The sequence below is a fragment of the Trachypithecus francoisi genome, unplaced genomic scaffold, assembly GCF_009764315.1.
Source record: "Trachypithecus francoisi isolate TF-2019V2 unplaced genomic scaffold, Tfra_2.0 Lachesis_group5, whole genome shotgun sequence".
Taxonomy (NCBI): Eukaryota; Metazoa; Chordata; class Mammalia; order Primates; family Cercopithecidae; genus Trachypithecus; species Trachypithecus francoisi.
The window spans coordinates 141,446,051-141,462,446 of NW_022681470.1; the positions used below are offsets into that span (position 1 = coordinate 141,446,051).

Below are 16,396 nucleotides of genomic sequence, written 5' to 3' on the forward strand. Positions count from 1 at the left end.
TGTTGGCCAGGCTGGTCTCACACTCTTGACCTCAGGTGACCTGCCCACCTTGGCCTCCAAAGTGCTAGGATTACAGGCATGAGCTACTATGCCTGGCCACTCTTTTTTTTTTTTTTGAGACGGAGTCTTGCTCTGTTGCCCAGGCTGGAGTGCAGTGGCCGGATCTCAGCTCACTGCAAGCTCCGCCTCCGGGTTCCCGCCATTCTCCTGTCTCAGCCTCCCGAGTAGCTGGGACTACAGGCCGCCCGCCACCTCGCCCGGCTAGTTTTTTGTATTTTTTATTAGAGACGGGGTTCACCGTGTTAGCCAGGATGGTCTCGATCTCCTGACCTCGTGATCCGCCCATCTCGGCCTCCCAAGTGCTGGGATTACAGGCTTGAGCCACCGCGCCCGGCCACCACCCATTTTTTAAATTAGGATTTTTGTTGTTGAGTTGTAAGACATATATATATATATATCCTGGATTCTAGAACCTCTTCAGATATGTATCATATGCAAATATTTTCATTTTGTAGCTTGTCATATCCCTTTAAAAATTGTATTTAATAATGAGTGTGTCGCTTCACTTCAAAAACTTCACCTCTCTCACGCCTGTAATCCCAGCACTTTGGGAGCCCGAGGCAGGTGGATCACCTGAGGTCAGGAGTTCGAGACCAGCCTGACCAACCAACATGACAGAACCACCTCTCTAGCTGGGTGTGGTGGCATGCACCTGTAGTCCCAGCTACTCAGGAGGCTGAGGCAGGAGAATCACTTGAATCTGGGAGGCAGAGGTTGCAGCGAGCCGAGATGGCACCAATACATTCCAGCCTGGGTGACAGAGAGAGACTCCGTCTCAAAAAACAACCAAAAAAAAAAACTTTACTTCACTTCAAAAACTAGAACAGTGATAGTAATTGATATCTGAATCCTACCCCCTTACCTTCCCAGATCAAGGGTAATTTACTAATTTGAACTTTGTGTTTTTATTTTATTACAGTTCTACGAGCTAGGTATTCATGCCTATACATTATTTCATTTGGGTTGTTTTTGAGCTTTATAAAAGATCTATTGTACACAGCGCGGAACGGTTTTCCAGTGTTGGTAACAATTTATACTCCTCCGATAATGTATGTGAGATTATTGACCCCCCACATTCTCCCCAGTACTTTGTTGTTCGCTTTCTTTTTTTGTTTTTGTTTGCTTGTTTTGAGACGGAGTTTCGCTCTGTTGCCCAGGCTGGAGTGCAGTTGCGTAGAGATCTTGGTTCACTGCAAGCTCCACCTCCTGGGTTCACGCCATTCTCCTGCCTCGGCCTCCTGAGTAGCTGGGACTACAGGCACCTGCCACCATGCCCGGCTACTTTTTTGTATTTTAGTAGAGATGGGGTTTTACTGTGTTAGGATGGTCTCGATCTCGTGACCTCGTGATCCACCTGCCTCAGCCTCCCAAAGTGCTGGGATTACAGGCGTGAGTCACCACACCCAGCTTTTGTTTTGTTTTGAGATGGAGTGTTGCCCTGTTGACCAGGCTGGAATGCAGTGGCGCGATCTTGGCTCACTGCAACCTCTACCTCCTGGGTTCAAGCGATTCTCCTGCCTCAGCCTCCCAGGTAATTGCGCTTACAGGTGTGCATCACCCTGCCCAGCTAGTTTTTGTATTTTTAGTAGAGATGAGATTTTAGCATGTTGCCCAGGCTGGTCTTGAACTCCTGACCTCAAGTGATCTGCCTGCCTCAGCCTCCCAAAGTGATGGGATTCCAGGTGTGAGCCACTAGGCCTGGCCTCGCCTCTGTTTCTTTATTTTTGGAGCTCTTGAAGAGACAGTGACCTCCCCAAGGCTAACCCTTGGGAAGCCTGTGGGATTTTACCCCACTCCCTCCACTATCCCAAGGGAGGCTTCAGGGACCACAAAGATGGGAAATCTACTGGACTTAAGGACTTCAGAGACAGGCCTGGTCTGCGACCTCCGTGTGAGCTTGGGCAAAGGACGTGACCTTTCAGAGCTAGTCTGTAAGTCATTGAGAGACTGACCAAGGGTACCCTAAGGGTGGAGGGAGGGGCTTGTTTGAGTCACTGGCTGGCGAGTCAGAGGCTCATCTGGGAACAGCATGGGGAGGGGGTGGTCTCTGGGCTCTGTTCCTATCTGGGGCCCCTGGAGCCCTGCATCCTTGGGTGGCAGTGAGTATCCCGTCAGTGGGGTATGTAAGTATAGAGGCCTGGCTCCCTCGGGAGTCTCAGGGGATGAAGGAGCTTTGATAGGGACCTAAGTTCTCAGGCAGAAAATTTGGCTCTGTTTATGTTTTAATCGGACCCTTTTCAGGCTGGGGCTCCCCCCAGCCCCCAGGCTACAGCCTGGAGGTGTCTCTGGCCAGGCACAACATCTAGCTGCTGGCTCTCGGCTCTGTCCATTTGCCCAGAGGGAAGAAGGGCGGGTGGGCAGAAGGAAGGGGCTGGAGACAGATCATCAACCCTCCCCGCCCACCCCGGGTGGGGCTCTCCCTGTCTCCAGAAAGGTGGCCCAGGGCTGCCAGTCCAGTCACCCCAGAAATATCCAAGGCGTTGGGGGCAGCCCTTTACGGCCAGCCCCGCCTGGCTATGTGGCCGTTGTGTGCCTGGTTAGACGCGCGGCCACCCGGCTCCGAGGGCCATCAGTGGGGGCTGGCCTCGGCCCTTGAGCTGCCCCGTTCTTTAGCTGCAGAGGTTCCTGGGCCGCCGCCTCCTCCTCACTGGAGTCTGATTCTTCCACATCACTACGAATGTCCTTCTCCATCTGGGGAACGAGAGAGGGATGGAGCTCGGAGCAAGCAGGTAGGAGGAGCTTGGGGCTGGGGCCCCCGGGGAGGTCCAGCCATACCTGACCCTTCTTTATGAAGCTATGGAGCATGCGCAGAATGAGGCAAGACCAGAACACGTGCAGTAGCTGCAGCAACATCAGAAGCCCGTTGAAGAAGTAGTAGCCGAAGAAGGGGCCCCTGTTGCCGAGGGACTCGTAGTATGTGGTGTAAAGGATCCTACAGCGGGAGGGAGAGGAGGAGGCCGGGGCTTGACCAGCTGCTGTGGTCCCTAGTCCTAGGAATTTCTAACTAGCATGGCCTTCCCTGCTCCATAACCTTCTATGGCTCCCTAGTGCCCCCCATCCCATCATACCTACACTCTGTCCTTTTTTTTTTTTGAGATGGAATCAATCTTGCTCTGTTGCCCCGGTTGGAGTGCAGTGGCACGATCTGGGCTCACTGCAAGCTCCACCTCCTGGGTTCATGCCATTCTCCGGCCCCAGCCTCCCGAGTAGCTGGGACTACCGCGCCCAGCTAGTTTTTTGTATTTTTTTTACTAATTACAGGTGTGCATCACCCTGTTGATCTTGTGATCCACTTATTAGTTGAGAAAGTGATAGCTTTCTTTTTTTTTTTTTTTTTTGAGACGGAGTCTGGCTCTGTTGCCCAGGCTGGAGTGCAGTGGCCGGATCTCAGTTCACTGCAAGCTCTGCCTCTCGGGTTCACGCCATTCTCCTGCCTCAGCCTCCCGAGTAGCTAGGACTACAGGCGCCCGCCATCTCGCCCGGCTAGTTGTTTTTTTTGTATTTTTTAGTAGAGACAGGGTTTCACCATGTTCGCCAGGATGGTCTCCATCTCCTGACCTTGTGATCCGCCCGTCTTGGCCTCCCAAAGTGCTGGGATTACAGGCTTGAGCCACCGTGCCCAGCCAGTTTTTTGTATTTTTTTAGTAGAGACGGAGTTTCACCGTGTTAGCCAGGATGGTCTCGATCTCCTGACCTCATGATCCGCCGGTATCGGCCTCCCAAAAAGTGCTGGGATTACAGGCATGAGCCACCACGCCCGACCCATACCTACACTCTTGAGCTGGGTATGCTAGGCCCACTGTCACTTGCTTGTACTAAATGAGCAGAACACACATAAGCTCCCTGACTGGCCATTCATGAACCCCACCCAAGCGGGTACTTATGATCCCAGCTGCTTTCCTGGGTGGCACTCTGACACCTTCTCTACTACTCAGACCCCCATCACCTCCCCCTCATCAGCAGGTGAGTGCCTACTCACCTCAGAGGGGAGGGGCTTCATGTCTCAGGAAGGTAAGCGGTGGGGACTCATCTCCCAAAGAGTATAAAAGGGGAGGGGCCTCACCTCCAGGAAGGCAGAGAGGGTGGAGCCTCATCTCCCAGGTAGCCAGACAGGGGCGGGGCTTTGTCTCCCAGGGAGGCTGGGAGGGGTGGGGCTTCATTTTCACTGTGAGACCCAAGCCAGTAGGAAAGAATGTTCCCCAGCACCGCTCCTCCCCTCAAACTCCTCCTTGCTTGTTGCCTGGGACACTGTCTTGGAGCCCAACTCCCACCACACCCTCTCTTCTCAAACTCAGCTCTGGTTCTTCTGTTTTTTTGAGACGGAGTCTCACTCTGTCCCCCAAGGCTGGAGTGCAGTGGCGCGATCCAGCTCACTGCAACCTCCGCTTCCCGGGTTCCAGCGATTCTCCTGCCTCAGCCTCTCAAGTAGCTGGGATTATAGGCGCCTGCCACCACGCCCGGGTAATTTTTTTTTTTTTTTTTTTTGAGACGGAGTCTCGCTCTGTCACCCAGGCTGGAGTGTAGTGGCCGGATCCTGGCTCACTGCAAGCTCCGCCTCCCAGGTTCACGCCATTCTTCTGCCTCAGCCTCCCCAGTAGCTGGGACTACAGGCGCCCACCACCTTGCCCGGCTAGTTTTTTGTATTTTTTTAGTAGAGACGGGGTTTCACCATGTTAGCCAGGATGGCCTCGATCTCCTGACCTTGTGATCCGTCCGTCTCGGCCTCCCAAAGTGCTGGGATTACAGGCTTGAGCCACCGCGCCTGGCCAATTTTTGTATTTTTAATAGGTTGTTTTTGCCATGTTGGCCAGGCTGGTCTCGAACTCCTGACCTCAAGTGATCTGTCCGCCTCAGCCTCCCAAAGTGCTGGGATTACAGGTGTGAGCCACCACACCTGGCCTTCCTGCTGGTTCTTTATCATTAGTGCCAACCCCGCTGTTATTTTACACAAGAAAGGAGAAACCAAAAAACTCACTCTTGACTCTACTCTGCCCCTCTGGGTACCAACTTTTTTCTTTTCCCTGTAGGCTTCTTTTTCTTTGGAACTCCTTCAAAGTACTGGCTGGGCTGGGTATGGTGGCTAATGCCTATAATCCCAGCACTTTGGAGGTGGTGGTGGGTGGATCACCAGGTCAGGAGTTCGAGCCCAGCCTGGCCAACATAGTGAAACCCCTCTCTAAAACAAAAACAAACAAACAACAAACAAAAATTAGCCAAGTGTAGTGGTGCCTGCCTGTAATTCCAGCTACTCAGGAGGCTGAGGCAGGAGAATCGCTTGAACCCAGGAGGCAGAGGTTGTGGTGAGCCAAGATCATGCCATTGCATTCCAGTCTGGGTAACAGAGCCAGACTCCATCTCAAAAAAAAAAAAAAAAAAGTACTGACTATAGCTGCTGTGTTTCTCCTACCCGGTAATCAGCTGTAGGGTTACCAGCGACCTTGCCTTCCTCACTCCACAGTGTTTAGCCCTGCACCACCACCAACCAGTATAACAGGTTGCCAGCGGCCTTCCCTCCTCCCCGGGCCCCTCCCCCCACCCCACCATCTCCCCATCTCACAGTCACTTCTGCCTAATCTACTCAGGCCTTGAACCCAGGACAGATGGGAGCCACGGAGGGTTGTAGCCAGAGGAGGGATGTGATCTGACTCATATGCTCCATGGGCCGTGTTCTTCCTCTCGACCTGCAAACATCAGGGAGCCCGAGGACTGAGCCTCTGTCCACACCTGGTCCCTAGGTGATGCTATCCAGGCTGCTGGCTGAAAATACCAGCCATGCACTGGCAACTCCTACATTACCTTTCCCCAGAAGCCCAGACTGGCATGCCCACTGCTGTCTCCATGTCTCCTCTGAGGCCACAGACCCCTCAAACCCAGCAGGGCTGAACTCCTGCTGCCTCAAGCAGTTCTTTCTGTGACTGTTCCCATCTCCTGATCCCAGAGGCATCCCCTTGAGTCTGCTCACTTATCTCGCCTACCCTGGGTCCTCTCGTTCCTGCCCATACTTCCCATGATGGTTCCCCTGCAGCTGCTAGAGGGCATCCAGAACAGCTAGGTCAGATCGAATCCCTCCTCCGCTTATGATCTCCGTGACTCCCATCTCCCTCGGGGTGAAAGCCAAGGTCTTCCCCACAGCTCTCAAGGACCTGCACGGCCTACCCCCATTCCCTCCCTGCCCTCGCCCTCACCCTCACCCACTCTGCTCCATCCACACAGGCCTCCTTGCTGACGTTCCTGTAACATGCCAGGCATGGTCTTGCCTCAGGGCATTTGCACATGCTGTTCTGACTGGACCAGTCTTCCCCTCTGATCAACGTGGTTCTGTCCCTTACCTCCCTCCCACCTCTCTATACGAACGCTGCCAGCGAGGCATTCCCTGCCACTCTAATTCCAACTACCCACCCCTCCCATACTTCCTGCTCCCTTCCTGACATTTTTAAAAAAATTTATGTAGTGGCCGGGCGCGGTGGCTCAAGCCTGTAATCCCAGCACTTTGGGAGGCCGAGACGGGCGGATCACGAGGTCAGGAGATCGAGACCACCCTGGCTAACACTGTGAAACCCCGTCTCTACTAAAAAAAATACAAAAAATTAGCCGGGCGAGATGGCGGGCGCCTGTAGTCCCAGCTACTCGGGAGGCTGAGGCGAGAGAATGGCGTAAACCCGGGAGGCGGAGCTTGCAGTGAGCTGAGATCCGGCCACTGCACTCCAGCCTGGGCGACAGAGCGAGACTCGGTCTCAAAAAAAAAAAAAAAAAAAAAAAAAAAAAAAAAAAAAAAATTTATGTAGTGATGGAGTCTTGCTCTGTCACCCAGGCTTGAGTGCAGTGGTGTGATCTCGGCTCACTGCAACCTCCACCTCCTGGGTTCAAGTGATTCTCCTGCCTCAGCCTCCTGAGTAGCTGGGATTACAGGTGCCCGCCACCATGCCCAGTATTAACTAAAACCAATAATTAGTGTTGTACTAATTATTGTGTTTTTAGTAGAGATGGGGTTTCTCTATGGTGGCCAGGGTAGTCTCGAACTCCTGACCTCAGGTGATCCAGCCACCTCGGACTCCCAAAGTGCTGGGATTACAGGTGTTGAGCCATCACACCTGGCCAGTTTTGTTTTATTTTTTTTAAGACGAAGTCTCCCTCCGTCACCCAGGCTGGAGTGTAGTGGTACAATCTCAATTCACTGTAGCCTCTGCCTCCTGGGTTTAAGTGATCCTCCTGCCTCAGCCTCCTGAGTAGCTGTGATGACAGGCTTGCACCATCACGTTTGGCTAATTTTTGTATTTTTAGTAGAGACAGGGTTTCATCATGTTGGCCAGGCTGGTCTTGAACTCCTGACCTCAAGTGATCTGCCCGCCTCAGCCTCCCAAAGTGCTGGGATTACAGGTGTGAGCTACCACGTCCGGCCCCCCCCGACTTTATTTTCTTGTTAGTAAATCTCTCCTTTGCATGCTGTGTAGTTCACCTGGCTGCCTCCTTTACCATCCGCTCCACCCATGAAGTGTCTGCTCACGAGGGCAGGGATCTTTGAACTGTGGCCTCTGCTGTGTTCCCAGCACACTCAAGAGACCCCATAAATATTTACTGGGCAGACTTTGGTGCGCTGGCAACCCTGACCCCTCCTCCCACTCCATGGTCCAGGCACGCTGAGTAATTCCTAATTCTCTGTCTCGCCTCTGCACCTTTGCATATGCTGTGCCCTGTGCCTGGCGTGCCTTCTCCTGGAACTCTCCCAACCATGTTCCCCTGCTCCTTAGGGCAGGGTACCAATGGTGAGGCAGTCCTGGAATCTCAGACATGGCCTCCCACCTCCCTGACCCCCATGGGAGGGCTGACTCACTGGGTGGGGAAGAGGACCAGTCGGGTGTAGAAGAAGACCAAGGAGAAGATGAGGAAGAGAGCGTCACACACTTGCTGATACTGCGTGTAGTTGACCATCTTACAGGCCTGAGAAGGGCAGCATGGAGAAATGGGCTCAGGACCAGGGGCCTGGCCTCAAGGAGAAGGTGCTATGGGACGGGAACAGGTGAGTTGGGGTGGGGCCTTGATTCCAGGAACTACCTACATTTCCAGGAAACGTAAAGAGTGTGAATATAGGCCGGGCACGGTGGCTCACGCCTGTAATCCCAGCACTTTGGGAGGCTGAGGTGGCAGATCACCTGAGGTCAAGAGTTCGAGACCAGCCTGACCAACATGGTGAAATCCCATCTCTACTAAACATACAAAAATTAGCTGGGCGTGGTGGCGGGCACCTGTAATCCCAGCTACTTGGGAAGCTGAGGCAGGAGAGTCGCTTGAACCTGGGAGGCAGAGGTTGCAGTGAGCAGAGATCGCGCCACTGCACTCCAGCCTGGGCAAGAGTGCGAGACTCCATCTCAAAAAGTGAATACATGCATGCATGCACATGTCTGTAGTTGTATCCTCCAAGAAGGGAGGCTGAGAGGGGCGGGGCTTTATCTCCCAGGAAGACAGAAGGGGCAGGACCTCATCTCCCAAGGAAGCTGAGAAGCGGGGAGGGGGGGGGCCCTCTGCCCAAGGAAGCTAGGAGGGGTGGGGCTTCATCACCCAGGAAGATAGAGGGGGTGGGGCCTTATCAGCCTGGAAGACAGAGGGGACAGGGCCTTATTCCCCGAGGAGGCCAGGAGGGTGGGCTCCATTTCCCAGGAAGGTTGGGAGAAATGGGACCTCATCTCTAGGGGCACCTGGGAGGGCTGGGTACAGCAGCTGGGAAGGGTCAGGCAGGGGCCAGGCCCACCTCTAGCAGGTAGTCGGCGGAATCGTGTAACAGCAGCACCAGAGAGCCGATGCGCAGCAGGTTGGCGCTGTAGGAGAAGGTCATCAGGATAACCACCACGAAGTGATGTATCACTTGCTCCTTGAAATCCTGCAGGAGACAGGGGGTCACGGTGGGGATGAGGCTTGATGCTGGAAGGTGCCCCACCCTATGGCCCAAGAAGTGCATCCTTTCAAGGGGTTTGTGTGGCCTCTGGGCCCATGGCCTCTATACCTCCCGCAAGAGGCACCAGGGAGCTCTCAAGGTACGGTTGTGAGGCTGCCTTACCACCCAGCACCCCAGCTCCCCAGCTCCCTGTCCAGGGACGGGGTCTTCCAGACTCTTGTGTGGCCTCACCTTGCGCTTGACATCAAAGGGCAGCCTGATTAGCAGTGAGAGGTAGAAAGCCAGCTCCAAGAGGTACCACCAGTACAGGGATGGCTTCAGGGTCTGCAGCAGGGCAGGACAAGGTTAGCTCTGGGGAGCGAAGGCTCCAGTCGGGCAGGGGTATGGCTCAGGGCCCACTCCCTTTGCTCAAAACCAGGATACTTGAATCCCAATGAGTGAGCTCCCCATCCCTGGAGGTAATCAAGGGCAGTGGTTTGGTGGAAGCACCTGCTTGGAGTTTCCTAGCCCCTCTCTGTTCCCCAGAGGAATCAAAGACAGAGTAGGAGGCGGGGAATGATGATGGGGTCAGGGCTCAGGTCCCAGGTCCATGGCTGCAGCAACTGAGATAATCACCCTGGCCTCCAAGCATTTGCTCGCACACCTACACTGCCACTCACCTGGTTTGGGTAATTGTCCCAGCACATTACTGGGGCCCACAGCCATGATTCCTGCAGGGAAACAGGTGTCAGGCTGTGCGGAGGTGAGAATCCAGCTTCCCACCCTGGGTCTGTGCCTCTTTGGGGGCTCTTTCCAGGGTCTCGTAAATGCTGCCTTCACGCAGCCCTGCTTTTTCCTGCCTCTCAATCTGGACTGGCGAGCTCATTCATTGCAGAACCCTAAACTTCTGGTGCATGGTAGATCCTAAGTACCTGTTGCGTGAATTCACCACCACCTGGCCAAGCTCGCGCTCTCCTCGGCTGCACCCCTCCACACACTCCCTCCCACCAGATCCAGGCCTGGGGCATAGGAGGCATTTCTGGGACAGGAGGACGGGGCGGGTGAGCAGTCAGCTACACTTGGGTACACTCACGTGGTACAGGACCGAGAGACCACCCACGAAGGAGGACAGGTAGAAAAGAAACCTCCAGCTGCGGATAGGGAGGGAGCTTTGAAAACAGGAGACACCCCCCTGCTGCCCTGCACCCCAGAAGCCCCATCCTGGGTTTACCTGGCCTCGCAGAACTTCTTGGTCAGCTGCGGTTGATCCTGCTTCCGGCGTCTCCGGAACCATCGTTGGGTCTGCCGCAGTGTGAGGCCACACTGGGCAGCCAGCAGGGACAGCTGGGGCTGGGGGAGGGGGTGATGGGGACAAGGGTCACAGACGCCCTGTGGTGGCTTCCCCTGTGTCCCCAGACAGGACTTGGCTCTGCCCTCTCCTCCACTGCAGCCCCACGTCTTGCCTACAAGGTGATCATGTCTATATGGAGAGGCAGTGTTGGGGGTCCCAGCCTGGGGGGCCTGCAGAACACTTAGGCCTTAAGAGAAGCCAATCCTGTTCATAGGGCAGGCAGGTCGCTGATGGGGATGGGATTAAGAGATGCTGGTGTGCATCCTCCTCTACCCACAGATAGGCTTCCCTGCGTCCCTCCAGAACGGTCGGGTCCCACCTCCAACCTAGGCAGGCAGTTGAGACCTTGCCCCAGCCCCAAGCCCTACATGAAGAAAAATTGACAAGTAGAGGGGGAGTCACGTGGTTTCTAGCTCTGTGGAAACTGCCCTGTTGACCCCAGGGCATGTGGTCTTCATCATTCCCCCCACTCAGGATGCACCCACGTCTCCACAGTGCAGAGCCTGTCCAGCAGGCAGCCACACCAGAGACGGGAATGGAGGGAGGGTCAGAGAGCTGCTTCTGTTACTCCATCTCCTACCAGCTCAGACCTTCCATTCCTCCCCCAGAATAGGAGAGCATGCAGCTACTTTCACTGTCCTACAATCTGTCCATTGTGCAACTATGCCCACTGAGGCCCAGGGAGGCTGGGAGGGGCGGGGCTCCATCTCCCAGGGAAGCCGGGAGGGGCGGGGCTCCACCTTCCCGGGAGGCTGGGGGGGTGGGTCCTCATCTCCCAGGGAGGCTGGGAGGGGCGGGCGGGGCTCCACCTCCCAGGGAGGCTGGGAGGGGCGGGGCTCCACCTCCCAGGGAGGCTGGGAGGGGCGGGGCTCCACCTCCCAGGGAGGCTGGGAGGGGCGGGGCTCCACCTCCAGGGAGGCTGGGAGGGGCGGGGCTCCACCTCCCAGGGAGGCTGGGAGGGGCGGGGCTCCACCTCCCAGGGAGGCTGGGAGGGGCGGGGCCTCATTTCCCAAGGAATCGGGGATGAAGAGTGGAAAGTGGGGGCATTGCGGGGGTGCCTGAAGCCACCTTGGCTTCTCCTGCCTCAACAAATGGGCCACACACCACCCGCAGGCCCCACCCCCAGGGCAGTAGTGCCGGTCGCAGGGCACTGGGGGCGCTCACCTCCTTGGGCCTGTGCCCTTCCGTGAGGAAGTGTTTCTCCAGCGTGGCATTGGGCTTCGCCTGCCTCCTGGTCTGATCCCTCACACCCAGCCACCGGCTCAGGGGCAGGCCGATGAATCTGGGTGCAAGGGAGACAGAGCCCATCGGCCCAGGTGAAGAGACGTGACTGCCTGTGTGCAGGGGCAGACATGCTATCGGTGGGTAAACCAAGTCTCAGAGGGCACAGCTGGCACATGGCAGGGTGTGTAAGACTTGGGGTCTGTCTTCTCCATCTGCTCAGAGGGTTTGGAGGTCCAGAGTCAGAAAGGTTCGTGAAACAGGACTCGATTTTCCACTTATTCCTGGCCTCATCCCCTGGGGCCCTGGAGGGGTAGCCCGGTTGCTGCGTTAGACCAAACATAAAGGCAGCTGGCTTACGTGAGGTCAGAAGTTCGAGACCAGTCTAACCAATATGGTGAAACCTTGTCTTTACTAAAAATACAAAATCATCTGGGTGTGGTGGTGTGTGCCTGTAATCCCAGCTACATGGGAGGCTGAGGCAGGAGAATTGCTTGAACCTGGAGGTGGAGGTTGCAGTGAGTCAGGATGGCGTGACTCTACTCCAGCCTGGGAGACAGAGTCTCCATCTCAAAAAAAGGCACTTGAACCTGTGATGTGTCTGCTGGGTGAGGGTGTGCAGACCAGCTCTTGGGGTACAGAGGTACCTTTGCTCAATCCCAAACCAGGGATCGGAGTCTCTTCACTGCCTGTCTCACTGTGGCCTGGGTCCTAGCCTGACCCCCCGCCAGGCTAGGGGCTCCCCACAGGCAGGGGCTGTTCCCGCTTCAAGCCTCCCAGCATCCCCCATTCCAGGGTAAAGACTTGGAGATCAGGGACCCTGGTCAACCAACATATTGCCCACAAGAGGGCGTGCCAACACCACAGGTGGTGACTGAATTTTACATCCACCATCCAGCCCAACATCATCCCTCATTTGGGGAAAGGCTCAGAGCAGCCGAGCAAGGAACTCATTGCAGACTAAATCATGTTGCAGAGAGAAAGGGCAGATACTTAATGAGTGCTTATCTGCTAAGCATGGAGCCAAGTCCATGTTACACACTGGCTCACCTAACCCTTAGTCCCCCCATTGTCGTAATGGGTAAACTGAGGCTCCGAGGGTCAGAGACATGCCCGAGGAGACACTGAGCAGGCGAAAGACCTGAAATTTGAACTCAGGATTCTGGGTTTTGTTTTTAAGAGGCAGGGTCTCCTTTTGGAGGTGGAGGGTGGGAGGATCGCTTGAACTCAGGAGTTCAAGACCAGCCTGGGCAACATGGTGAGACCTCATCTCTACCAAAAATACAAAAGTTAGCTGGGTTGTGGTGTCACTCGCCTGTAATTCCAGCCCTTTAGGACGCCAAGGCAGGCGGATCACCTGACGTCAGGAGTTTGAGACCAGCCTGGCCAACATGGCAAAACCCCGTTTCTACTAAAAATACAAAAATTAGGTATGGTGTCACATGCCTGTAATCCCAGTTACTTGTGAGGCTGAGGTCAGAGAATTGCTTGAACCTGGGACGGAGAGGTTGCAGTGAACTGAGATCGTGTCACAGCACTCCAGCCAAGGTGAAAGAGCTCTGTCTCAAAAAAAAAAAATTAGCCAGGCGTGGTGGAACCATGCCTGTAGTCCCAGCTACTGGTGGGGCTGAGGCTTTTTTTTTTCTTTGAGATGGAGTTTTGCTCTTGTCACCCAGGCTGGAGTACAGTGGCATGAATGATCTTGGCTCAATGCAACCTCTGTCTCCTGGATTCAAGCAATTCTCCTGCCTCAGCCTCCTGGGTAGCTGGGACTACAGGCGTGCACCACCACACCCAGCTAATTTTTTGTACTTTTAGTAGAGACGGGGTTTCACCACGCTGGTCGGGCTGGTCTCGAACTCCTGACCTCATGATCTGCCTGCTTCGGCCTCCCAAAGTGTTGGGATTACAGATGTGAGCCACTGCATCCAGCCTAATTTTTTTTTTTTTTTTTGAGACGGAGTCTTGCTCTGTTGCCCAGGCTGGAGTGCAGTGGCCTGATCTCAGCTCACTGCAAGCTCTGCCTCCCGGGTTTACGCCATTCTCCTGCCTCAGCCTCCGAGTAGTTGGGAATACAGGTGCTTGCCACCTCGCCCAGCTAGTTTTTTTTTTTTTTTTTTTTTTGAGACGGAGTCTTGCTCTGTTGCCCAGGCTAGAGTGCTGTGGCCGGATCTCAGCTCACTGCAAGCTCCGCCTCCCGGGTTCACGCCATTCTCCTGCCTCAGCCTCCCGAGTAGCTGGGACTACAGGCGCCCGCCACCTCGCCCGGCTAATTTTTTATATTTTTTTAGTAGAGACGGGGTTTCACCGTGTTAGCCAGGATGGTCTCGATCTCCTGACCTCGTGATCCGCCCGTCTCGGCCTCCCAAAGTGCTGGATTACAGGCTTGAGCCACCGCGCCCGGCCTTTTTTTTTTTTTTTTTTTTTTTTTTATAGTAGAGACGGGGTTTCACTGTGTTAGCCAGGATGGTCTTGATCTCCTGACCTCGTGATCCGCCTGTATTTTTTTTAATAGAGACAAGTTTTCACCATGTTGCCCAGTCTGGTTTTGAACTCCTGGACTCAAGCGATCACCTGCCTCAGCCTCCCAAATTGCTGACATTACAGGCATCAGCTACCACGCCTGGCCTAGATTCAAATTTTTGTTTAAAGGGCTAAAACCCCTGCATTTGAAACTGGAAAACCCTCAGCCCACCCCACTGTCCTTCACAGAGGCCCTGGGATGCCTTTGGGATGGGATAACACCCCCAGCTCACATTTGCCTTTTTCTTTTTTTTTTTTTTAAAAGATGGAGTCTTGCTCTGTTGCCCAGGCTGGAGTGCAGTGGCACGATCTTGGCTCACTGCAACCTCTGCCTCCCAGGTTCAGGCGATTCTCCTGCCTCAGCCTCCTGAGGAGTTGGGATTACAGGTGTTTCACCATGTTGGCCAGGCTGGTCTCGAACTCCTGACTTGAAGTGATCCGCCCGCCTCAGCCTCTCAAAGTGTTGGGATTACAGGCGTGAGCCACGGTGCCCGGGTTCCCATCCCTGTTTTATGAAGATGTTGGCACACCCAGCCCTGAACTGCGGGCAGTGTTCCTATAAACCAGCAATCAGAGGCCAGAATTGTGGGTGGTGGGGGCTGGGGGCAGGCTGGAGCTGGGAAAAGCACTTTGGTGCAAAGCCAGCTTCCACTCGGGACATGCTGCAATGGCAAATTGCACACAGGGCACGAGCACATACTGGAGTGACTGCGGGGGCGATGGGTTGCGGCAGGGCAGACACTCACCTCTCAAAGGCGAGGCGCATGGCCAGGAGGACCAGTGCCAGGGGCAGCGCTGCCAGCATGTCCTGGGGGTGGGGGTAGACACGGCCATCCCGATCTTCCAGCTCTGCCCATGTGACATTGGGTGGTAACCAGAACCTGTGCTGCCAAAGCCACTCGTTGAAACTGGACAGCATTCTGTAGACACAGGTTCCAGTTAGCTGGGAAGTCTGCAAGCAGAATGGGTGGGGCAAGTGAGGCCTGAGAGGCTGGAGCCTCAGAACTCCTACTTGGGCCGTTATCAGCGCAGCTGACAACCAGGAGGTGGGACTAGAAGATGGAACTCCCCTTGCCTGGGACTTTAGAACTATCCTCTGGCCCCAGAAGAGTGGGACTGTAGGCACCACTCCATTCTCATCACCCCTGCCCTCACTTGCCTGGTCAGTGTTAAAGGCAGAGTTGGGCTGTGTGTCTTCAGGCAAATGACTTGATCCTTCAGAACCTCAAGTTCATCTGTAAAACACAGTAGTTGCCCGGGCACAGTTGCTCACACCTGTAATCCCAGCACTTTGGGAGGCCAAGGCTGGTGGATCACAAGGCCAGGAGTTCAAGACCAGCCTGACCAACGTGGTGAAACCCTGTCTCTATTAAAAATACAAAAATGAGCTGGGCGTGGTGGCACGTGCCTGTAATCCCAGCTACTCAGGAGTCTGAGGCTGGAGAATCGCTTGAACCCAGGAGGCAGAGGTTGCAGTGAGCCGAGATCGTGCCATTGCACTCCAGCCTGGGTGACAGAGCGAGACTCCATCTCAAAAACAAAACAAAACAGACAGTAATACCCAGGCTTCTCAACCTAAAGTGCTTGGCCTGATTTTTAACAAGAGTAATAACACAGCCCAAAAATAAGTTATTATTCTGCACTTAACTGATGCCAAGATGGTAGCCAGAAGTCAAGGGAGTGGCTGCTTGGGGTCAGAAACTTGAGTGGTAGTTGGGCACCATGGCTCATGCCTATAATCCCAGCACTGTGGGAGGCTGAGGTGGGCAGATCACTTGAGGGCAGGAGTTTGAGACCAGCCTGGCCAACACGGTGAAACTCCCTCTTTACTAAAAATGCAAAAATTAGCCAGACATGGTGGCAGGCGCCTATAATCCCAGTTACTCAGGAGGCAGAGGCAGGAGAATCGCTTGAAACCGGGAGGAGGAGGTTGCAGTGAGCCGAGATCATGCCAGTGCACTCCAGCCTGGGTAACAGAGCAAAACTCTGTCTCAAAAAAAAAAAAACAAAAAAACAAAAGGCCGGGCGCCGTGGCTCACGCCTGTAATCCCAGCACTTTGAGAGGCTGAGGCGGGCAGATCACAAGGTCAGGAGATTGAGACCATGGTGAAACCCTGTCTCTACTAAAAATACGAAAAATTAGCTGGGCGAGGTGGCAGGTGCCTGTAGTCCCAGCTACTCAGGCGCCTGAGGCAGGAGAATGGTGTGAACCCGGGAGGCGGAGCTTGCAGTGAGCCGAGATCGCGTCATTGCACTCCAGCCTGGGCAATAGAGCGAGACTCCATCTCAAACAAAACAAAACTTGAGTCCTCAAATGTCCAGGAAGGTTTCTTTCCACTGCAGGAAGCTGCCTCTGAAGCAGCCCCCAAAGA

The 16,396-nt window shown here is 54.7% G+C and overlaps 1 protein-coding gene across 9 annotated transcripts in view; it reads right to left on the minus strand.

Annotated features, from left to right (window-relative positions):
- Positions 1–2,264: 2,264 nt before the first annotated feature.
- Positions 2,265–16,396, minus strand: part of CERS4 (ceramide synthase 4) — a 54,449-nt gene continuing 40,317 nt past the window's right edge. For 4 of the 9 annotated variants that reach the window (XM_033196448.1, XM_033196452.1, XM_033196447.1 and 1 more), the window contains exons 2-11: positions 14,771–14,976; positions 11,445–11,562; positions 10,161–10,279; positions 10,023–10,080; positions 9,610–9,660; positions 9,182–9,274; positions 8,807–8,935; positions 7,892–7,998; positions 2,836–2,992; positions 2,265–2,751 (exon numbers count right to left, since the gene is read on the minus strand). In XM_033196448.1, coding sequence (XP_033052339.1) covers positions 2,575–2,751; positions 2,836–2,992; positions 7,892–7,998; positions 8,807–8,935; positions 9,182–9,274; positions 9,610–9,660; positions 10,023–10,080; positions 10,161–10,279; positions 11,445–11,562; positions 14,771–14,943 — 1,182 coding nt within the window. In that variant the 5' untranslated portion in view covers positions 14,944–14,976 and the 3' untranslated portion in view covers positions 2,265–2,574. Of the gene's footprint in view, positions 2,752–2,835; positions 2,993–7,891; positions 7,999–8,806; positions 8,936–9,181; positions 9,275–9,609; positions 9,661–10,022; positions 10,081–10,160; positions 10,280–11,444; positions 11,563–14,770; positions 14,977–15,183; positions 15,260–16,396 lie in introns of all 9 variants that reach the window. The other 5 variants (XM_033196450.1, XM_033196451.1, XM_033196453.1 and 2 more) reach the window with 3 other exon arrangements.